Genomic DNA, 24,843 nt, shown 5'->3' on the forward strand with positions numbered 1-24,843 from the left:
GGTCCAGTGGCACCTTTCTATACGGAACCCTAAAAAAACGCGTGGTGCGTTGCGTCGCACGTTGTCCTACTACGCCATATACCTAACAAGCAAACACTTCTGCATAAACGCTCTCATACTTGACCATATTATGTTTGAGCAACGCGACGCACCACCCGACGCGCAACGCGCCGCGACGCCAGAAAAGAGCTCTTCGAGATGGTACAGGATACATTAATGTATTGAATAACTAGACATAGAACAGTACGCTTAGTATAAAATTTTACGTCTCGCCAACGTTGATAGTATTTGAGAGTCGAAACACAATAACGACTAAGTAAAATGGATCGTAAGATCCTTGAATTGAAGTCAAAAATTCAGTACCACTGATTTTAATTTCGCAACTTTTCAGCTTGGAGCGCTGAAGACCTTTAAAACAAGGCAGTTTAAGATGCAGTTTACTATAACGCTAAAGTATTTTGACACTCGAACACTATCAATGTTTGTGACACATAAAGTCTCGTACTAATCATATAGATAACATTGATTGAAACGTACCAGAATCTTCAGTAGCCGGCCCGCAGTCTACCCACGGCAGCAGACCAGGGCAAAGATACGACATCGCGTGCAGTTGACGGTAGATAGAGTTGAAGAGCCGGGCGCATCGGGAGGGGTTCACTGAACAACCTCCTGGTACTGCTCCTTTACCGGATACAAGTTTTAGAATTCTACTTACACAATAGGGCCTTGGACAGTAGTAATAAAATGGCGTAACTTTTTGTATAGCGGTAGTTTATGGGGTTAGAATTCATGATTAATAAAGAAAATAATTTTAAAAAATCTTAGGTTTTTTCATTTTTAAAATAATTAATTTATTAACGTCACGCCGCGCTGTACGGAAAGCGATTAATGATGTCACATGGCGTAATCGACAAATATTTTTTAATTTTTTCAACACAAAAAATATTTTCCCGCAGAAATTACTCTATTTTTATTTAAAAAAATTGGAAAATATTGTCGTTTACGGATTGTGACGTCATTATTTACCTTCCATACAGCGTGAAGTTCATGTTAAAAACAAATAAAATTCATGATTTTTTGAAAATATTCCTTTTAATAATGAATTCTAGCTAGCCCCAAAACTACCACTATACAAAAAATCACTCCATTTTATTACTACATTTCAAGATCCTATTGCTACTTACCCTAAGTTTCTGAACAAAACAGTGTGATTGTATGAAATAAAATTTTACAGGAGGGGCAAAAAACTAAATGGGGCTGACGAAAATTTACTGTAGATAATTAATTGTACCGTTTTGATTGAAATCACGAACTTAATTTTACAATAGTTTTAAGTCGTTTTGTTTGAAAATGAGTTTATGTTTGAGTACAAAATATGGTGGAAATCATGAACATCGGACTCATATTCAGTACAGTTTAAGACCAATTTGTTTGAAAATGAATTCAGATAGGTATGCATTTTTGTTATGAGAGCAAAGAACAGCGGATTAGAAAAAAAAAGTGTTTTGATCAATATTTTCCTTTTTTAAAGGTTAATTTGGTATTTGGGACTCTGACAAGTATGCTTTCAGTATTTTACTGCTAACATGTGATACCTATGACTTAACACTGAAAGTTTGTTTCCCTTGTTTGTTGTTGTTTGTTTCTGTTTCGGAGTTGAAACCTTCAACTAGAGAGAGTTTATAATTACACTCGAGTGTCTGAAATACTAGAAACACATGAGACTATGTCGTTGCCATGTATGCAACGAGTGCAGCTATATCCAATATCTCAAGATTAGTTCTATGAACAACTTGCATCAATTCCCAAGAACAGAGTTCTTGCATCCGTGTTTCTATTTAGAGAGAGAGCCAACTCGTACCAGACCTTCGTTATTTTATAAAAGCTGAAATTTTTTCTGCGTATTATATACTTAATACTTACATAACACAGAAAGGAACGATTATGAAGTTTAGATCATAGTGACTTTTGGAGATAACAGGAGGTGCAAAAAATCATACGTCAAAGTATAAAGTCTGATATGAAGTCTGTTGAGGACAATAGAGAAACTTTCAGCTTTTATTAAATAACGAAGGTCTGGCTCGCGCTGGTTTTTAAAGTTAAGTTTTTGGTAAGTTTTAAACAAAACAATCATCACAACAATTATTTTCTTTTATTACAATTATCTTGCACAAATGACTTACCGTAAAACTCGTTCTCGGTGTTAGAGTTAACCAAAAAGGCGTCGTCTCGTCCGTAGTCCTCGCTATCATCACCGGGGAGAGTGTCATCAGAGTCAGGGGAACTGTGAACATACTTATTCGCTTAGCAATACGCAAGCATCAAGGGTCAGAGCAACTTTGAAATGGTCGGCCGGCCTTTCGCCAAAGCAAAATTCGCAATTCGCAACGCCGCCGTTCAATTACCTGCGGGTGACACGGCGTATCATAACCCGCTGTTGACTAGATGTCATCATGTGGGTTTGCCCGACCCCCTGAAACAATACAGAGACATTTCTTTTAGATTTTGACAGGTCAATATCGTTTACATACATTATTATGCCTCTATTAGGTAGTGGCCAGAGACCTAAATACCTTTATGGCAAGAATGAAATATGAATATAGGCAAGACAATATTCTTGCCTATATTCATATTTCATTAAACGCCTAATAGCCATTGAACCTCCATCACGTATGATTAAGTAAAACCTATCTTCCAACCAAAACTGAGGTGGTTTTTAAAATCAAAGCATCCCCAAGCAAACAATCGCGAGGTAATTTTAACAAAAACTACTATAGGTACTTACTACTGATTGAATGAGAAGCTTTCGTATTTTGTAGAAGTCTATTCAATCTTTAAAAGGAGCAAACGTAGAAGGTATTTTAAAACGTTAAATACTTACCTACCTACATTGAATTGAGAAGAAAATCCCAATTTCTAGGAACGTTTACGAGTACCTATTTGAAAATGGAGGTACCAATTAGCTGCAGGTCTTTTCAATAGCATTCTATTTAATTCCTCTTTGGTGTCAATTTATCGGAGAGGGTATTTGCGTTTTCGCATTTGGAGAAAAGGTAAAACCACACCTCTACATATAATACCTGTGTATTCGTTACACGGATGCAACGTTACCTAGCTCACTCTGACGTTACAGTGCAATCAGAGTGAACTAGAGTGACGGAACATTCGGTTTGAAACTGAATCGACGATATGACAAATATTAGGCTATGGGCACAGTTCACGACAGTTAGGGAACTTCTAACAAAACGATGAGGCTTTGACGTCATGGCAGGCGTCAAATGCTAGTAGGTACATTTGACGCAGGTAGCCCTATTTTTCTTTGATTTTACGACATCATTAATATTTGACACTAGCTGCCCCGGCGAACTTCGTACCGCCTAACAGTCGATTCAAATTTTTTAATTTTTTCTCTCCATAAGAACCATCCCCGTACCTCAAGGAATACTATAAAAAAAGAATAAGCAAAATCGGTTCAGCTGTTTTCGAGATTTGCGATGAGCAACACATTTAGTGATTCATTTTTATATTATAGAGATATTATAGAGATATCATCGATTCAAAATCAAGCTCAGAGTTCCTTTATTCTAGTTTCACTCTACTATGGGTGACGTGAGTCTGACGAAATGAAAATTGTATGCCTGCCAGTGACATCAAGGCCTCGGCGTTTAGTTCAAAGTTCCCTGTCGTTGTTAAACTGTCGTGAACTGCGGTGGAAATCAATTTTAGAAGTTTTTTATTAGGCTTGAGACAAGTTAGCTACTTACATAATTATTATTTGACTCTCATTTATTTATTTTTCTCATTTTTATCATATTTTTAAAAAAACAACAAACAATAAAATAACAGAAGCAACAAAAAAAAAATTAAAGTAAAGTAACAGAAAATCAAATAACAGGAACAACAAAAAATTAAATAAAATAAAATAAACAACAGAATATAAAGTAACAGAAACAACAAACGATAGAATAACAGAAACAACAGAAATTAAAATAACAAGAACAACAAAAATTAAAGTAACTGGAACAACAAAAAAAAAAACAATCATTAAAAATATGATAAAATATTATTATGTTACAACATCTCTGTTACAATAATATGTTACCTACTCATGCAATAATGAATTTTATACCTCTAGGTATTTTTTAACTTTTTATGGGTTTTGATACGAGTTTTTTTGTAACTTTGGGTCTTTTTATAGCGAATCGGTGCTGCATTAGTAGTACGACGGTAGGGCAAGGAAGGTGACCGGTCAGTGGTAAGTAGCAGTTCAATAAAATAGTGTGTCTTATGGTAGCCATAAGATCACGGTGTCCCACACTCAGCGAAACCTCACATTGTAGGAGAACGCAGGTAGTTCAGATACATAGCTCCGTTCATTTAACCGAATTGAACTTAAATTGGGAGGTCAACTTTAAAAGCAACAAATAAAAAAAATTAAACAGTTTTTGTAATTTATTTTTCTACTTTTATAATCATAAACCAGATAAAAAGTGTAGTTAGAAGGGAAAACTTATTATATTGAACCAGACTTAATTAAACTTGTCATCTACTCGAAGATCTGTCCCCGTCACTTGTCGTTAATTGGAACGGCTACGGAACTCAAGGATACACTATTTCTTCGAAAAGCAGGACAACCAGCCTTCATATTATAAACTAGCTTATGCCCGCGACTTCATCCGCGTGCACTACCCAAACTTCGAACGCCTATTTTACCCCCTTAGGGTTTGTATTTTCAAAAACCCTTTCTTAACGGATGTCTACGTCATAATAGCTATCTGCATGCCAAATTTCAGCCCGATCCGTCCAGTAGTCTGAGCGGTGCGTTGATAGATCAGTCAGTCAGCCAATCACCTTTTCGTTTTATATATTTAGATATAAAGGCTGGTTGTCCTGCTTTTATGTTGTTTTCTTTTGTTAGTTCGTAAATCTGGTACTTGAAAATAACAAAATAATTTTATTTTAAGTTGACCTCTTCAGTTAACGAACGGAACGGAACGGTACAATGTTGTTCTTCTCGTAGCCATATGCTTGGCTCTGTAGTAGTTCTGGAGACGGAAACTAGTTGTGGAAACTTGTTGCATAAACTTGTTGTGAAACTTGCTGCCGAAGATTTTTGCACTGGGATCTTGGACGGTTTTGCTTCGCGTATCGGTTTATTTTTTTCGTTTTCTTGTCCACCCTTATCGACATGTTGCAACCACTCGAAAGTCGTAGTAAGAGCATTTGTATATAGAATAATATAGTCGTAGCCATGCTTGGCTCTATACTGGTTCTGGAGGCGTAACTTGTTGCAAAAACTTGCTGGCGAAACTTTTTGACGAAACTTGTTGCGAAATTATGAATTATGAATTATGAATTATGAAACTTGTTGCAGAAACTTGTTACGGAAACTTGGTGACAAAATTTGCTGACGAAACTTGTTACGGAAACTTTTTGCAAAAGCTAGTTGCGTAAACTTGTTGACGTTGAAACACGTGTGGAAACAAAAATTTTTTTTTACTTTGTAGTGGTTTTGGAAATCGTATTTTAATTTTTTTTTTTTATTGAAGCATGATTATTGTTCCTGTCTTTAGCAATGCAACTACAATTTTGTGACTAAGTTAAAAGTTTACCTAGTGTTCCGAAGACTGAAAAAAATATTCTGGTGTCCGAACAAATATGTCACGCGTGGTCACGAGACGATAACGTGACAAAAGAAATTTGAAAATTGGATTTCTCTATGGCTAGCAAACATGCGGGCTACTTCATGGATTTTTATAAACGTTACAAAAACTAGGTAAGCTTAACCAAACAGTGGGGCCGATTCTCTTGTACACAATCTCTAAACTAAACTAAATTAAAGGGTCTAAATCTAGTGCTATACTTTTTCGCAAGCAGCATTATGAAAGGGATAGCTGTAGATTTAGACGTGCCATTTTAGTTTAGAGATTGTGTACAACGAAATTAGCCACAGTCATTGATTAATAACGCAAACAATTGTTTCTTTGTATATAATTTTATTTAGCTTATCAGCTTTCGTCTTAAACTATTAAATTTTTGCGACTGTCGACTGTATTTTTTTCGCAGAACTGATTCCATGACTGATTTTTAATTTCAGGTTGTAACCATAAATTAGACACTTTACTAGGTATATAACTAGCTGATGCTCGCAACTTCGTTCGCGTGAATTTAGTTTTTAAAATACCTTGGGAACACATTCATTTTCCGGGATAAAAAGTAACCTATATCACTCTCCAGGTCTCTGACTATACCTATGCCAAAAATCACGTTAACCGTTGCTCCGTTACGACGTGATTGAAGGACAAACCAACAAACCAATAAACCAACAAACAAACATACTTTCGCATTTATAATAAGAGTAATGATATGTACTTTGTGTATAAATTGGAAGATTGAAATTCCGGAAGAAACTGTTCTTATATTCTTCACAAAAATACAAGAATGATTACAAAGCTTAGTTGCCAGGATATTGTTGAAACCTTGAAATAGCAGGTTGGTATTTACAAACTTAATCCATTAATTCTATTTCCTTTCAAACGAAGTTAAACTATTCTGCCTGGGGAATGGATAGAACTATCAACTCCTAAATACTGTTTGTTTGTACTTGCAACTTGTGATTTCTACCTTTTATTTTGATACTAGAGCTGATGCCCGCAACTTCGTCCGCATGGATTTAGGATTTTGAAAATCCCGTGGGAACTCTTTAATTTTCCGGGATAAAAAGTAGCCTATGTCACTTTCCAGGTCTTTAACTATCCCCATGCAAAAAATAAGGTCGATCCATTGCTCCGTTGCGACGTGATTGAAGTACAAACCAACAAACAAACACACTTTCGCATTTATAATAGGGGTAGTGATTGCTACGTTCATTGAGATAGTAGAGATGAGTCTGATGCTGGTTCCCTGGGAACGGGGATGGACAGTACTTAATGTGGGACACCATGTTCATTGACACATTTGATTGTTACCTTGTCACGTCGGTTCCGTTCACGTTAGAAACCAATCTTTTGTAACCAGCTTCGAAATAAGATTTATATTTCGTCTTTTCGTAACTGATTATTAATGTCGGACTCCTACCGACTAAAAACCTCACGAAGTTCCATCCCACCGCTAACGACGGAGCACAAGGGACCAACAACGCCTCGTTACTCCGCCAGCGGATGTCCGCCACAGCAGACCCCACACTGGGGCAGTACGTGTCCCCAAACACCATCAGAGGCATGCCGGAACCACAGCACGCTAACCAACCCGAGGACCACACTGTAAGTGACGGACCGCCCCGTGTCCATCATCCACAGATCCTCACGAGCGCTAGGGCTAGCGGAAAGGGCCATTCCCTCTCCACGTTCCCCATCCATACCATCTCCCTCGCCCGTCCCCAAACTGGACGTGCGAGAGACCGGTGGTGCAGCCAGTGTTTGGATGGGCGATGAAACACTCATCACCAACCACCCACCACAGCCACACCCTCCGCTCCAAGCCACCCTGTGGTATTTGGATTGCCTATTTCATATTTTGAGCTTTATGTGGTTTTTGGACATTCCACACTAGTTTTTGCTCTATAAAAAAATGTGATATAGTTTTCAGCTTAGGCTGAAAAATCAAAACCTCTTTTAAAATATACAAAAAGTTTTATGAAACATACCTACCAAACCGTTTAACCGTGCAGAAGGTGCATCCCTGTTTACCTATAACCCGAATATGTAAAATAGAAAGATAGATAGTTAGAAATACTTTATTGTACACGAAATATTAGATAAACATGACAAAAACAAATAAATTAAAAACTAAAAGAAGTAAAATTATATTTCGTATAATTTAGGTATTCCAAGTATACACATAAATAATTAGAATTTTACAGCTTTATTTACGTAATAAAATTCATATTTATGTACAAGTACTTTGAAATTGTACTTGCCTAAATTATGTTAGTAAAAATCTTAAAGCAACATTATGAAATATAAACATAACAGACTGAAATATAAACAGAACTGATTTGCTTTTATTAACTTTCAATGTTCAACAAATTCCACTCGTACAGTCGCTGCCGGGTAAATGATGTCAATTTTTCACTTAAGAAGTCCATAACTTCTGAACGTGAAGCAAGTAACTTCAGGAAGCTACTGAGAATGTTCAGAAATTAGCGAGAAAAAAGTTACGATGTGTTTTAACGCCTCCGTGGTTAGTATATAAGCGGTTGCGCCTCCTGCCGGGTTAATTTAATTAATTAGGTATGTTGTGAGTTGCTTTTACTAAAATTAAGCTGTCTATACAGAGCTGCTTTTCAGATAAATTTCAAATGAAGCCCATTAAAGAATTTCTAATTCACACAGCTCGTACCTTGGGGTTCAATAGTATGCAATAGATACCTTTATGGAAAAACGACACGTAAATAAACCAATTTACATTAATAGTATTTGGGGGTGGAACAACGACGATAATATAAAGAGGATATTATAACCGAATATGGTGACGCTTGTTGGAAAGAGAATCTGGCCTATATGCAGCAATGGAAGCCCACAGTCTGAAATGACGATGATGATAGTTAAAAAGCCAATAGCTGATAGGTACCCTCCGTCCAGCCTAGGAAACAGTGCTACCTAACCAGATTCGTGCAAAGAATATTTTACGTATGAATACGTTTTATTCTTTGTAAGTACGATACCAAATAATTGGTGCGACGTAACCAGTCTAGGTACCAGTATACATTTATATTTTAGTAATAAACAGGTATTATATTTGTATATTTGAGTGATATTTAATAATTTATTTAATTCTATTAAATAAACTTAAAAATAAAACATACAAACTTAAATAAACCTTACCAACTTAAAATTAAACGTCGTCAAAAAGTCCGCCCCTGGTTGCCCCTGGGCCAAAGGTGCCCATTAAGCTGGCACTATTGCCACGCTGAATGGCGATGGACAACCTTTGGACCAGGTAGGCCCCAGAGCGCGGATCGCAACCTCTTTCCCTTAGACGACGGCCGATGTCACGCACGAAACCCTTCGCTTCCTCACCCCAGCAACCCAACGTTTCCACCGCCAGTGGAACAAAGAGGTGTTTCCCCAGAAGAGGGGCATATTTAGCCCCTTTATATTTTAGTTGTAGTTTACTATACCTAGTGAAACAGGCGGCCGGTCAAAGAAAAGATTTTGCCTCTATTGGATTTTTCTAGGGCACGAATGAATCCTATCCATAACCCGGTTTTTACATTCTAAAAATCTGGCGCTCCGTAATGGATTGAGTAGAAAACAATACATCAAATGGTTGTTGGTACCTGTTGGATGGAAAATATTGTCGAAGCTAACCAAATTATAAGTGACAGGAAACACGAAAAGTGCATTTTTAACGGTATCTAGTAGCTTGCAGGCGTTTTGTCATCGCATCATTCAAAGGAAGCTGACGTAATGTTCCCACTATAATCCATACTTCCATACTAATATTATAAATGCGAAAGTGCCTGTCTGTCTGTCTGCTAGCTTTTCCGAAAGGGCAACCGCCGAGTTTCTTGCTGGTTCTTCTCGGTAGGAATGGCATTCCGAACCAGTGGTAGATGCATCCGACGATTCGAAAGCGCTTTTGAAAGTTTACTTGAATAAAAAATATTTATTACTATTATTATTATTTCACGGCCCATCCGTTCAACCGATTTTAAACTCTGTAAAATTTTCAATTTTGTACCATTGACTTATAACGTACCTATAACGTTTCATGAGATTTAGCTCACTGACTGACGGACAGACAGACAGACAGCGAAGGCTTAGTTTAATAGGGTCCCGTTGGCACCCTTCGGGTACGAAGCTCTAAAAATACAACCATCCTTCAAAATGAAAGGACACCTTTGATAAATTACTCTATTCTTGGTTCGATGTAGGAGAATGGAAAAATAATCCAGTATTTGGACAGTCATCCGTCACAGGTTCTTTTCAGTGTTTGTGAACGGTGACTTGAGTTTTTTTTTTTAAAGAATATTAGACATGTTAAATAACTAAAATTCCCCTTTCCTCTCCAACTAAGCGTCAGTTCATCATCATCATCATGATCAACCCATCACCGGCTCACTACAGAGCACGGGTCTTCTCTCAGAGTGAGAAGGGTTTTTGGGCATAGTCTACCACGCTGGCCATGTGCGGATTGGTAGACTTCACTCACCTTTGAGAACATTATGGAGAACTCTCAGGCATGCAGGTTTCCTCACGATGTTTGCCTTCACCGTTAAAGCAAGTGATATTTCATTAATTAAAACGCACATAATTCCGAAAAGTTAGAGGTGCGTGCCCGGAATCGAACCTTCGACCTCCGATTAGAAGGCGGACGTCCTAACCTAAGCGTCAGTTATTTTTGCTTAATTGCTATTTTATCTTTATTACACACAGCGATTAAATATCAAGTTGAAATTTTATTAATCTGTAGGTAAAGATTAAACCAGTGACCGCCCGTGCCGCCCGCAGCTTTGCTTGGCGGAAATATTAAACCTCTTTTTTCTTTATTCCCGGGGAGTTCAGAATAATCCGACCTTATTCGGTTTCTACATAAAAGGGAACCTCTGTGCTTTTCAACTTTCTAGGTCCAAGGATTAGGGCTACGTGGGGATGTTAGATTGAGTCAGGATTTTTTAATACGTAAATAATTAAAATTAACGAATAATTATTTATTTATTGAGGGCAATATATAGAAGACTAGCTTATGCTCGCGACTTCGTCCGCGTGGACTATACAAATTTCAAACCTCTATTTTACTCCCTTAGGGGTTGAATTTTTAAAAATCCTTTCTTAGCGGATGCCTACGTCATAATAGCCTGCATGCCAAATTTTAACCCGATCTCTCCAATAGATGAGCGGTGCATTGATAGAACAGTCAGTCAGGCAATCAGTCAGTCAGTCAGTCAGTCAGTCAGTCAGTCAGTCAGTCACCTTTTCCGTTTATACACATATAGACAATAAGGTGCTATTAAAAAAAACACCGGCCAAGTGCGAGTCGGACTCGCGCATTGAGGGTTCCGTACTACAGTCGTATTTTTTCGACATTTTGCACGATAATTCAAAAACTATGTGTATATTATTGTTATACTATCTAAACACAATCCAATACCTAATTAGCCTAAGTTTGTAGTTTTAGTGGTTTAGTTTTTTCAAACTCGCAATGTATAGTGTGCATAACTGGGGTGAATGCCCCACCGACGACACGGCATTGACTCCGAGTGGCCTACTTACGCAACGTTCGTTGACCTTTAGCATCATTCAGATGTTTTATTAGCAATATATGGTGAACTTTTACATAGGATATTTTTCATTTTTTTACGCATTTTCTGTGGTATCATATCAGTAGGCAATCATCAATACTATCGCCTGTCTTCGTTTTTGCTAGCGTTCTGGTTACACCCTGTATAAGTTGGTGAAATATGTCTGGTAATCGTATGGTGTAGGGTGAATGAAAATAGGAAATTAACAAATGAAAATGTCTCGTTTAGACCGCAGCTTGAAATCTCTGGAGCTGTATGTGTACGTACGCCTCATGGCCTTTGTTGTCTGTCTGTCTGTCTGTCTGTCAAGAAACCTACAGGGTACTTCCCGTTGACCTAGAATCATGAAATTTGGCAGGTAGGTAGGTCTTATATCAGACATTAGGGGAAAAATCTGAAAACCGTTAATTTGTGGTCACATCACAAGAAAAAAAATTAAAATGTGTTTCGAACAAATAATTGCTATTTTCGACATTCAAAGTAAGATTGCTATATCAAGTGGAGTATAATGAAAGGGCTTTACCTGTACATTCTAAAACAGATTTTTATTTATTTTTATACATAATAGTTTTTGATTTATCGTACAAAATGTCGATAAAATACGATTGTTGTACGGAACCGGGCAGCGATCAGGAGCGGTCAGCGGGCGAGTCTGACTCGCACTTGGCCGGTTTTTTTGTAGGCTGTAAGTACTCGAGAGAATTTCCAACTTCGTTAAAGAAATTAGATGTCTGGCAGCCATCGCGTCACCGCTAAGTGTTCTAGTTTTGAAGTGATGTAGAAGCGCGGTAATAACCTAGTGGTTAAGACCTCGATCTCCTCCCAGGGGTCCAAGGCTCAATCTCGCGCACGCACCTCTAACTTTTCGGAACTAATCGGAGCTTTTCGGAGCGGAGATGACGATTTTCGGAGCTCAATGCGTTTTAAGAATTTTAATTTGCCTTAACGTGAAAGAAAACATCGTGAGAAAACCTGCCTGCTTAAAAGTTCTCCATAATGTTTTCAAAGTGTGGCGGTTGGCCACAATAGAAACTAGATGGCGCTGTTCAATCGATGACATAGTCCCGAACAAATGTACCGCCGACAGTACTCGCACTAACAGAGTGTTCCGCAATCTGGACTATATATAGAAGTTTCAAGATACAACCGTTGACCGAGCACAACCAACCGCTCGGTGGGAGATCTCCCCTTTGGTACGGTCGAGCCTGCACACCGGTCCCGTACAAATGGTTTGTGAAGTCTGCCAATCCACACTTGGCGAGTGTGGTGGATTACGCCAAACTCTTCTCATTCTAAGAGAAGACCCGTGCTCAGTAGTGAGCCATCGAGGAGTTGATGATGATGATGATGATGCCCTAGTTGTTTGTTGAATATTTTTTTATGCATTGTTGTGCTCTACAAAACACTAGATACCAAGTAATATTTTATCAAAAAATGTCTGAATAGACGCTAGGCTACTAATATAGAATACTAATCTCTAGTTATTGAGTGGAAGCCGCGCTCGGTAAACAGAGGATAGAGCGCTTCCTTGGCTGGCATCGATTTGTTGATGTTGTTGGTGCTTTGCAAAAGAAGCGCATGTTCAGTGCTTGCATATTGGCTGATGATGATGATGGTGAATGATTGTACTTCTGTAAGGGTCATGAAAAAAACACCGGAACCAGAACCAGTTTTGTCGAAAACTTCCCTAACAATATAAGTGCATGGTTTGGAATTGGAACCAGCTTTCTACAAAAAATTTGGGAGGAAAAGCGACCCCAGCGATATTCAGTTTTATGCAGGTCATAGAGGCATAAATGCACTGCTTACCCCAGTTGTAAAAACTCAATGCATATTTTTTCATAATGACAGTAAACAGGTTCCTACCTAACTAATGCCTACCCTGGCTTCAAACCTTGTGCACGCCACTGGTAAAAGTTTACGATATGTCCTACTAATATTATAACCAACGGAGGATCTAGCTAGCGTGCACTGCTTTTCCTTACGTTTTTCCCCTGTGAACTATAATAGAAGTAATTAATTAAGTTTAAATTTAAAAATTTAAAGCATAGATCATATAGATATAGGTATTATTTTTCATCTTTAGTGGTGAAAGTATTCAGCGCCATCTATGAAAATTATCTCGAACGTTGCCTGGAAACCTCATTTCCGTTGCGTCTTTTATTTCCTACCTACTCTCGCTTCCAATAAATATTTGTGCTATTGTGCACATAATATTGGGATCGAAATATATAATGGTTGTGCATCGTTTTATTTTCATTACTCGCATCCAATTGTTGGAGCGTAATGGGTATCGGTACGAAAAATCTTGTTCATTTTAAATGTTTGCCTTAGACAACTTGTAGGTACCTATAATTATTATTTTTTAATTAAGAGGTACACTCTTGAGTTTTATAAACTTCTTTATAATAAGAATAAGTATCGTAATATTATGAAAAAATAAAAATAACAATATTGTATTTCATAAACCTTTGAGGCAATATGGCATATTATTAAACTTAGTTTTGAAAATATTTTTCTAGCAAAGGGTTTTTCTTTACTAATAGTCCATACAAATGATGATAATTATTTTAGCGACTCTGAGTACGGCGGTAAGATGGACTTTATCAGGGTACCTCCCAAACATATAGTTAGTAGGAGGGAGTCAAGTCAAGGGAGGAGAGGGACTTCGTTGAATAGGTATTTAAAATTCTAAAGCAGCGCCAATGTTGCTGTTTTACGTGAGTTGAATGTCCTTTATTTTTGAACTACTGTTGAAATTTTTAAAAATTCTAAAGCTATAGCACATATCACGAAATCACAATGTATCAGTACGCTTCGTATAAGATTTTTTACGTCTCACCAATGTTGCTAGAATTCGAGAGTCGAAACACAATAACGTTAAAGTAAAATGGACATAAAGAGCCTTGAATTGAAGTTAAAAATTCAATGCCACTGATTTTAATTTCGCGGCATTTCCGCTTATATAGACAAACTTGAGCATTAAAACAAGGCAGTTAAGATCCGGTTTACTAAAAAGCGCAAGTGTTTCGACACTCGAATACTATCAACGTTGGTGTGACATAAAATCTCGAACTATTGTACTGGATCTGGCGATAATCGACCTTTTAAATACCTAGTAGCGCTATCGGAGTGATCCAGCCACCAAACCTTGTAATGTAAACATAATCCAGACCGAAGCTATGACTGCTCGAAAATACGACGAAACGCTTCGAGAAAAGGTACGTAGTGCCCCGTCCTTTAGTTTAGCTCGTCTTGGCGGGGGCACTGCCGTGCCCCCTGATATTATTATCTCCAGTTTCCTTACTGGTATATTTCGTTTGGTAAAACGGTCAATCTAAACTGACCCCAGCCTGGATTATTAGGAAGACCAATAACACGGCAAGCGTAATTTAATATTCAATATTCCTGCCATTTTGACTAACACTAAGGGCCGGAGTAAATCGACGAAGTGGAATGGAGTCCAGTCTTTTTTGTAGTCTAGTCGAGCCTTTATGTACTTTAATATACCATTAAAATATATTTTTATATCTCTATTTGTAATACTTATTTTTATTTGATTACAAGTAAACTTTTGATTATAATGTTACTGATAGACACGATGTAGTTTAATGAGGAAATGCGGCTATATGGAAAAGATATGGCAACCTCTAAAATATGACTCCCGTAGGAACTATGCCGTACTCCTAAACATACTTTAGAGGTTACCACATAAGTATGTCATTGTATTGTCATTGCTGCTAGCTGTAGGTACGTACATCTTTGCTCACAGAGGCCCACCAGATAAAATGCATACTAAATATTATAAATGCGAAAGTGTGTCTGTTTGTCTGCTTGTCTGTCTGTTTGTTTCCAGCTTTTCACGGCCCATCCATTTAACCGATTTTGGTCCAAATTCGAGGACTGGTGAAATGCAGTCAATAAAAGAGAGGTTGAAATTAATGACTCACTGCGAAAGTCGTCCCCCGTTGTCCAGATGCAGTTCCCTCAGGGTCTACTGGCGTCCGAATGCTCTGGGGCAACAGCTCAACGAGATTGGTGGAATGCGGCTGGTAGCGAAGTATCAGCACACAGGTTGACACCAAGGTGTATGCCAGAAGAGTACCTGTGTGAAAACATGAAAACATGTATGCAGATGTTTGAAATGTAAAGACTCTCAGCAAGGTACTTCGTAAGTCTCGTAAAACTTTTGTCACTAGCATAATTTTTTTCGCTTGATTTGTATTTCTAGTTTTATTGTTAAAGAAATCCTACCAAAATACAAAAATTTTTTTACAAAAAAAATAAAAACCGACTTCGTTACATAAACACTAAAAATTGAAAAATAATTTAATTTATTACCGAATATATTATGTATACAAGAGTTAATATAGTTCCATAATAATACTTTTTGGTGCCGGTGCCAATTAGCTTTAGTAGCTGCGCGAATCGTCTAGACTTCATATTTTTATGGGACTCCACAATGGCACCTCATTGGCACCGACCCCAAAATTTATTATTATGGAACTATATTAACTCTTGTATACATAATATATTCGGTAATAAATTAAATTATTTTTCAATTTTTAGTGTTTATGTAACGAAGTCGGTTTTTATTTTTTTTGTAAAAAAATTTTATTTCACAATTTTTAGTGGCCCCATGGAATTATGCTATGACTGGTTAAAAATCTACTGTTTACTAAGCTATTACACTGATCGCGAGCAATTTACTCTTATCCGTTGAGGAGTTCCAGTATCTATCTTCGAAGATGTTCATCAGATCTTGACCAAATTGAAATGGGACCAACTTTGAAGTATACCCTTTCAAACAAAAAAAGAATTTTCAAAATCGGTCCAGGCGTTTATGAGTAATCGGGGAACATACATAAAAAAAAAAAATAAAAAAAAAAAAAAAGATTCCGACGAATTGAGAACCTCCTCCTTTTTTTGAAGTCGGTTAAAAATACGTAATTTATGAGCGGAATAATGAAGAAATCTCATAACAACTAGTTTGACATTTCTAATATGGCGACCTCCTGGCGAATCCTTACTCTAGGACGAGTTGATTGCAATCGCACCCGATTGTAAACGACGATGCAAACTGAGATGAAAGCGGTTATCTAGTACTATAACCATATTATCCATTACCCACCACAGATCAGTTTCAAAGCGAAATCAAATGCATAATCTGTTGACGATGCATCAAGGTGATAACTTATCGCAATCGAAACTATACCCTTCAGACTAGTATCTAGCCTATTTAGAAATTGCTTATCGGGTATCAAACTCATGACCATTATTACCTTTAAGGCTACATAGTACACCATTACGCCCAGTTCACATAATGTTGAATGTATTATCACGGCAAAAAAAAATCGCTCGGAAGAAACCTGTGGGAAGGTCTAAACACTAAATAATTGAACCAAATATACAAAAGTGAATATGAAATAAAACTGTCATAAAATGAGCCATTATTTGTTTCATCGCTGCTATGAGACTTTTCTCGATATTTCTGATTTAAACGACGAGATATTTTTCTTCGTCTCTTATTCAGTCCAGCTAATTTTAGACCTGTCTAGACCCTGCATACAAATTGATGTTTAATTAAAGAGAAGTCAATGTAATTTAACGTTATGCTTTTAAATTGAATTCATTGTGCCTTGGCATATTACGATATTTTCACGCGTATTCAACGCGCGTTTTACAAACGCACATTGACAGCGCATCAAACGCCTTAATAATGCAGTTACAGATCGCGTGACCTTACTTGGATAGGCCGAAGTTACTTTAGGCTCTCTGAGACGATTGCACATATAATCCGTACAAAATGACTTCTCACTCGCCATTTTAACTCTATGTACGGGTTCACCTTTACAATAAGGACTAAAACCGTACTTTTGACATGAAATTTGACACAAAGTTAAAATGGCGTGTGAGGATTTAAATTTTACGTGTTATATGTGACCGTTTAATTGTATAGGTATAATATCCTGCGGCAATCTCGTGTTTGCAGTGCGTTTTAAGTTGAATCTGACGCGGTTCATTTGTAGGATGGTTACAGATTAGCGTTTTTTTTGCGTGTATTACCGGCGTTTTGACATACGCGCTTAAACGCGCGCTACATTTCGTGCTTCAATAAACCGAACGTCACATGCACCCATTCTTTGCTTGAGCCAGTGAGTCAGCCAGTAGCAATATAGAATGTGACAAAGAAATGGCTTGCACGTATACGGGAGTATAAACGCGTCTCCCACTATAGGAGATGTGCTTTCCGCGTGTGACAATAAGCACGCACGCGTACCTATACCCGCAACAAAAACGAATTTATACGCTTAAAAAACGCTTATCTGATACCAAGCTAAGTGAAAATATCGCCGTGTGTATAATATATGTTGGCAGTGTCGTCTTTTAATTGTAAACACATTGATCATTGACTATCGTCAATCATCATCATCTTCATAAACGCGGGCAGTTTTGCCGTCATATACGATAATGATACTTTATTTTTACATGTACTTAATTGCTCTTAGTGGATACACAGTTAGCTATTTGTACATGGTACATTTTGAATGTAACAGCGTGGGTAGTCGATGAAAAACAACGGATCTAATCCATGAATAAACCTTTACACCATATTTACGGATCACTGGTTCCATTGTCGTGCTAAAAAAGGAGAAGACATTTGCCACATTCGACACCTCACTGGTACACTCTAACTATTCTATTGTTAAACAATCTGCTTTGCATTGAGCTGCACACGAGATCGAATAACGATTTTTTAACAATGATGTAAAATTTTCTTCTTGAAAAAATTGATGGTAGAATCACTACAATTAGACAGACTTGACCATTCATAAGCCCATGTAATGTAAGTTTTCATGAAATAAATGATTAAGTTGAGTTTAGATGATTACGAATTCAAGCAATGTCTATGGTGAAAAACGCTCGTGAAAACTAACTTTACATTACAGATGTGCCAATAAAGTGATAAATAAAAGTAAAAAGTATACAATTCACCGCGTTCCCTGCAAAAAAGGAAAAAATGTGAAACATTAAACAATCACATCTCCGCTAGCCCACGCAAATAAAAAATACAGCAGGTAAACTACAAGATGTACCTACTGGTGAACAATAATACAGTTTACATAAACTAGTATTGGATTTGACTCGCTCCAGCAATGCACGGGGCTGCAATGGCTTGTATATAGTACGGTATAATAACACTGTAAATTGAAAAATTAAAAAGAGTAACCGCCGAGTTTCTTGCTGGTTCTTCTCGGTAGGAACGGCATTCCGAACCAGTGGTAAATTAAAACTACCTGACTATTCATAAGTACTTGTAAAAAGTTTTCATGAATAAAAAACATTCTATTCTATTATATTCTAGTAGCAAGTAAGTTTATGTAAACTGTATTGTAAAGTATTCCTGTATATTTCCACAGAATATCTGTGAATGAATACTAGTTATTTCCACAGAGTAAGGAAATGATACAGAGGTTCGACGAAACCGTCTAGACAGGGTAATCGTGAGGCCGGCAGGCTGACCTGAACTGGCCAAAGTATTTAGTGCCATATGTTGAAGGACTACCCGTGATCGTCATTTACCACGAGGTTAAACACGTCGGACTACTGTGCCTCTCTTTATACTGCGTTATTTGTTTACCCGTGCGAAGAATAGACGGATCGCCTATTTAAGACTTGCAAGAAATTTTCATCATAATGTCCTTGGCCTGGGGGGCTTGGTATGAATCATAAATACCTTTTTTGCGATAACACCCCTTTTTTGTACCTACTTTTAAGATGTATTTTTTGTAACCTATCATTTGTGTTGTTGTGATGCAATAAAGAATATAAACATAAATACATAAATACCTTTCTTCATATCGAACTAAGTAGTTAAGACTGGATGAAAATGACTTGAAGATTCAATTTTAGCATCGATTGTCATAAAATATGTTGTTTGTTGTTCACAGTTTGTTGTTGTTGTTGTTGTTGACGCAAAAGTGTAGTGTTTCTAGCAACTCAGTTTAGAATATATTTAGGTAGGTACGAGGAACTACTTCTGCTTTGTTTCGTCGCCCGGAGCTCTATGTAATAAAATACTACAATCTAAACTAACTGAACCTTATCAGTTCTGTCGCTGGCTGTTTTCACAGCTCGCGCGTTGTCATATACTTGTCGAGGTCCTTTGGGAATGAGGCTTTTATGTTTTACATTATTGCTTTAGTCAAATTTGGTGAGCTGAACTTTGTAGCCAGTATATCCGTAGATAACAAATTGTGCGATATTATCCATTTTGTCTCCTACTAGGTGAACAGTGATAACAAACTACCCGCAGGGAGCCCGCTGGTTGCAGGCATGTAGGGTGTGCAAATCCCTAAAAAAATCTACGTCCGACAATGGCCGTCTATCGGTTGATGGTGATTAGATGATAATGCTTTCTTCATTCAGATACAATTTCTTGACTGCGACCTCAATTCATGGCAAGGGAAGATGCAGTCAGAGCACACAACCACAGGCACTTGAGCAGTCGTTGTCAATTGCTCAAACAGCCACTTTCAACTGCTCAAGCGGTATTACGATGAAAGGGATTTTAAAGTGGCAATTTTTTTAAATTGAACCACCAAAATCATACAAAAAAATTGGAACTTAGTAAAATCCTTCCTCCTAAATTTATTATTAGAAATTATAAAAAGGCCTACATAATATCTTTGAAGTTGATAACCTCCCTTTCTCCCCTCCCCATTTACCGATTCTAAAACCGTTTTTTAGCTGACACACACGTCCTGGAATGGAAGGTGACTGACTGATCTATCAACGCACAGCTGAAACTACTGGACGAATCGGTCTGAAATTTGACATGCAGCTAGCTATGATGACGTAGGCATCCGCTAAGATTTCTGAAAGAGGATTTCTGAAAATTCAACCCCGGAGGGGGTGAAATAGGAATTTGAAATTTGTGCAGTCCTCGCGGACGAAGTCGCGAGCATAAGCTAGTTACATATAATAGCGTCGACTTAAAAAGTGTATTTTTGGTCAAATCTAAGAGTTCTCTCGAAACCATATTATTAAAAACAGCAAACATCCTTACTTAGTTATTCAACGGATCGTGGTGTACAAATAGTAGGTAAGTATCTATAAATAATTTTATTTAAAAAGCGTATTTTTCATTCAAAAGGTTTATGCTTTTTTTATGCTTAAGCAATAAATTCTCCCTTTACATTATCCACGCCCGTTAATTAAGTAATGCAAGAGTGCTCCAACGCGGGATATTCTTTATTGCGTTTTTCTGCGATATTAATAAAATCCAATTCTGAGCAATTAAGTAGGTACTCGTATTATACTTTCTATAATATAAATCATCATCTCATCATCAATATAAGTCATCGCAAATCTCAAGAACCGCTGAACCGATTTCGCTAAATTTTTTTTTATAATATTCCTTGAAGTACGAGTATGGTTCTCACGAAAAATTTAATTCAACCTCCCACTTAATTTTCTAAACTCCACCCGAGCGAAGCCGGGGCGGTTCAGCTAGTACCTATATAATTCTAAATGCATTCTCGATTACAAAGCTTAGAAAATTATGACGCTCAGAAAATATTACACCTTAAATAAGAATCATACGAAAATGAATTACTTATTTGTCATGTAAGGCTCCAATTCCGAGCCAACGAAGGATTTTAAGGTTAAAAATAGAATCCTAAGAATTAGTGAGGAATTTAAAGGCATCTTAGTCAGGATGTCCTATCCTGACTAAAGAACCTACTCCAGTAATTAAATAAAAACACTCCAACATTATTTAGAGCTGCAGTGTTAAAAGTTTAATCTACAAATAGACCAACAACCTTTGACAGGATAGGCAGCAAAAGAAGAAGAAGATCTAACAATAGCCTTTAAAGTTTGAACACGAATCCGCTCAGCTTTGCTTTAGTGAAAACTTACTCCATTTCAAATAAATGGCAGTGCTCCTTAGGAATTCGACTTTTGAGCGAGCGTACGTTGAATGCCACGACGCAACGTAGGTACTTAATGCCAACTCGATAAAATTTAATGGAAGTGTAAGGATTTTTGATAATGAATTAATTTTTAGGGTTCTGTACCTCAAAAGGAGAAACGGAACCCTTATGGGAAACCCGTTGTCTGTCTATCACTTTTTTTTAAATTAGAATATTAGCCATGTTAAATGGCTAATATTCCCTTTTCCTCTCCAACTAAGCGTCAACCTTGTGCTAGGAGTAGGTACGACAATAGTGCAACGGGCGGAGTTTGAACCGTCGACCTTTCGGTTTTCGGTCCACTCCTTTACCCGTTGAGCTATTGAGGCTCTAACCATCAGGGTAACCCCCTGCCAGACACCCTTAAAGTTGTAAAGTTTAAGCGTGTGTCGCGGGGTTACCACAATACTAAGTAACTGGCAATGCATAATGACCTGATTCCTAATACTATTCCGAGAATATATAAAAAAAATGGGCTTTATATTTTGACGAAAGTTTTTTACATCTTTATTACCTACCTGTTATCTCCCAAAGCCACCATGATTCAATCAAACACCCAAACAAACGTTCCCCCCAGTGTTGCGGACATTACGCAAAGAAACTTTCAGCTTTTATAAAATAACGAAGATCTGGCACGCGCTGGCTCTCTCTTTAACGTTTCTTGATCGATAGCTAATCGCTCCCTTGTCGGTGGCGGGAGAAGGCGAAGTTAGATAGAATAATTACCAATACTTGACTGAACTTGAAGATTGAACTTCGCAAGACGAGAGCTACGATCGGTATTCATTGAGCTCGTGATAAATCTGCGAAGCATAAAGGATGCAATTACTAACGATGCTCTAATGCAGGTGTATTAAACTATCACGTTTCTGAATTAAATTGGGATGGCGCCTACTAGTCATATCAGCAACTTTTTTTCAAACGACAAATCGCTCGCTCGGTATGGGAGCTTGTATAAAATACATACATTTTGCCGTACTTTTTTAGTTCAATCGATTTAACGAACTTTAGAAAACCCTGTAATTATCTTTAAAAATATATTTTTTAATTATACTATCCCAATTTAACGGTGCAGCCTAAACACCGTTTGGGTCCGTTATGACCACTTCCCGATTTGACCACTTTCCGATTTGTCCACTTCTCGATAGGTTCACTTCCCGATACGACCACTTCCCGTTACCACCAGTTCCCGTTACGACCACTTCGCTATATACCTAGCTATGAAAATGAAAAGTAATGAATGTTTACTATCACGAACATGATAGGCCGTAAAATCACGAGCTCTCCCCGGAGCACTGAAATGTAGAAATAGTGACGCTAACAAAAACAAATAAAAACGATTTCATGGCTATTGTGAGTTTTCAGCCTTTTTAGAGCGAAACTCGCAACAAAAAGTCTCTGCCATTGCCATCGTAAATCATGAGTCATGATTCATGTCAGAGGACAATTTAGTGTGAAACATTAAAAAAACTACCTAAACTCAGTACTTCCATATACCGTTTAAATTTTACTAGACGATGCCCGCGACTTCGTCTGCGTGGGTTTAGATTCATAGAAATCCCGTGAAAACTCTTTAATTTTCTGGGATAAAAAGTTCCCTTGCTTATGATAAAAACGAATAAATTAACTATTATGGCATCGAGTGGAGTGGAGTGGAGGGGAGTTTTATTGGTGACAATATAAACTTATCTTCATTCACTTTGACATACGGTTGGAATTATTATATTAGTTGTAAAAAATATATAAGGAAACACAAGGAACCGCGGTGGCTCAGGCGCACCTGGGCGGGGTTTTTAGTGTATGTTTCGCTGGCAATCCTCCGACATGGTTATCGGAGACTTTGTATAGCTTCCCACGGCATTTGTTTTTCATCTGGGTGGGTTGTTCGTCTTTATACTTAAGTAAATAAAGCCTAGTTTCAGTTATATATAAAGGAACATGCCGCACTTCGGCTACACTCTACCCTGCCGGTGTGTGCTGCACCCATTGTTCTCTGACAATCTCTATGTATGTATTAATTTATTTCGTTGGTTTTATCTATGAAATTTAAACTGTATTTCACTATTTACTGCTATAACGCTCTTATTATACTCAATTAGACAACTCTTGTGAATATACCATTTAAATTTAGCCATGTTAGCTTTTGAATAGGGTTGAATCAAAGGATATTTGTCTAATTTGACGTCACAAAATGAAATTCCATGTGTAGTGCGATATATTTTCAGCTTCTAATTAAAACCGTGGGTGTGGTTTCTATTTCGGTTTTTACTTCTCTCGGTATTGCACTGGTTTATTTATTATAAATGATTTTATCACATACTAGATGATGCCTGCGGCTTCGCCCGCGTGGATTTAAGCTTTTAAAAATCCCGTGGGAACTTTTGATTTTCGAGGACAAAAAGTAGCCTATCTATAGTAGCCCGTCTTCGGCATGATATCTCCAAATTTCGTAAAAAAAATTAAACGGATGATTCTTCAAAAATCCCGTAGGATCACCACAACTTAGGAATGCAATTCCTTACAGCATCAGGGTTGAGGAGTTGGTTCCTCGAGTTCAACAATAAAGCCTTTACTATTGGTATTAACTATTACCTCCAATGTCAATTTGACTGACTGACTGCAGACTGATGATCAAACTACTGGATAAATCGGGCTAAAATTTGGCATGCAGATAGCGACTATGATATGGACGTCCGCTAAGAAAGGATTTTTGCAAATTCGACATCTAAGGCCATGAAATAGGGGTTTGAAATTTGTGTAGACCACGTGGACGAAATCGCGAGCATAAGCTAGTTTAATATAGGATAGGTTTGAACCATTTTGAACATTGTTAGTAAAAATGACAGTTTTCCGAAATAACACGTTGCTGTCGCAAACAGGTGAAATAGTTTACACACCTCATGTATATGCACGTAAATCGCATAGCGTTTAAATCCGTTGTGGAGTGCTATTTTTTTCTGTCAGGTTTTATTCGCATGTTTACCTACTACTGACTGAGTGCTGGCATTGTCTATCCGATTGTTATTTATCAGCCTGGATGCCTCTAGGCCTACTAAGTACTAGCTATATAGCGATATCGGGTTCGAAAAATGGTTGAGCTGGTGTAGAAAAATAATACTTTTTAGGGTTCTGTACGTCCGAATGAAAATCCTTACAGGGTCACTCGTGTGTCTGTCTGTCTATCCATTTACATAAACACACGACTGCCAATTTGCACCAAATCTACTGGACCAATTCAGTAAAAATTTGGAACATAGTGAAAGAATCTCTATAACTCAAAGTGTAACGTAAAGAAGCGAATTTTGACTATGTATGTAGAATATTTGATTACAGATTTTGAATTATGGGAATCATCAGTAACTCACGAAATTGACGTTTTTCAGATATCAATAAATCTGAAACCATAAAGCTAAATAATTGGTATTTAGTATGGTTAATAAATTTGCTAAGGACATAAGTACAGTAAATAAAGCCGTTTTTTGGTCAACCTCGCACTAAATTTCCGATCCAATTTCTTTGTTTTTAGGTGACCCTTAGTCACTTACCTACTGACCATAAAATTACAAAATGCTGACAGATCCAGGTGGAGCTCGACCGCAATCTTAAAGGAAAGTTTTTGGC

The 24,843-nt window shown here is 37.4% G+C and overlaps 1 protein-coding gene across 1 annotated transcript in view; it reads right to left on the bottom strand.

Moving 5' to 3' along the window:
- Nucleotides 1–24,843, bottom strand: part of LOC117995690 (solute carrier family 7 member 14) — a 99,260-nt gene that overhangs the window by 13,701 nt on the left and 60,716 nt on the right. Inside the window, exons 10-13 of the mRNA XM_069509055.1 lie at nt 15,196–15,350; nt 2,406–2,473; nt 2,184–2,284; nt 538–681 (exon numbers count right to left, since the gene is read on the bottom strand). Coding sequence (XP_069365156.1) covers nt 538–681; nt 2,184–2,284; nt 2,406–2,473; nt 15,196–15,350 — 468 coding nt within the window. The remainder of the gene's footprint in view (nt 1–537; nt 682–2,183; nt 2,285–2,405; nt 2,474–15,195; nt 15,351–24,843) is intronic.

Source organism: Maniola hyperantus, chromosome Z (genome assembly GCF_902806685.2).
Source record: "Maniola hyperantus chromosome Z, iAphHyp1.2, whole genome shotgun sequence".
Lineage (NCBI taxonomy): Eukaryota > Metazoa > Arthropoda > Insecta > Lepidoptera > Nymphalidae > Maniola > Maniola hyperantus.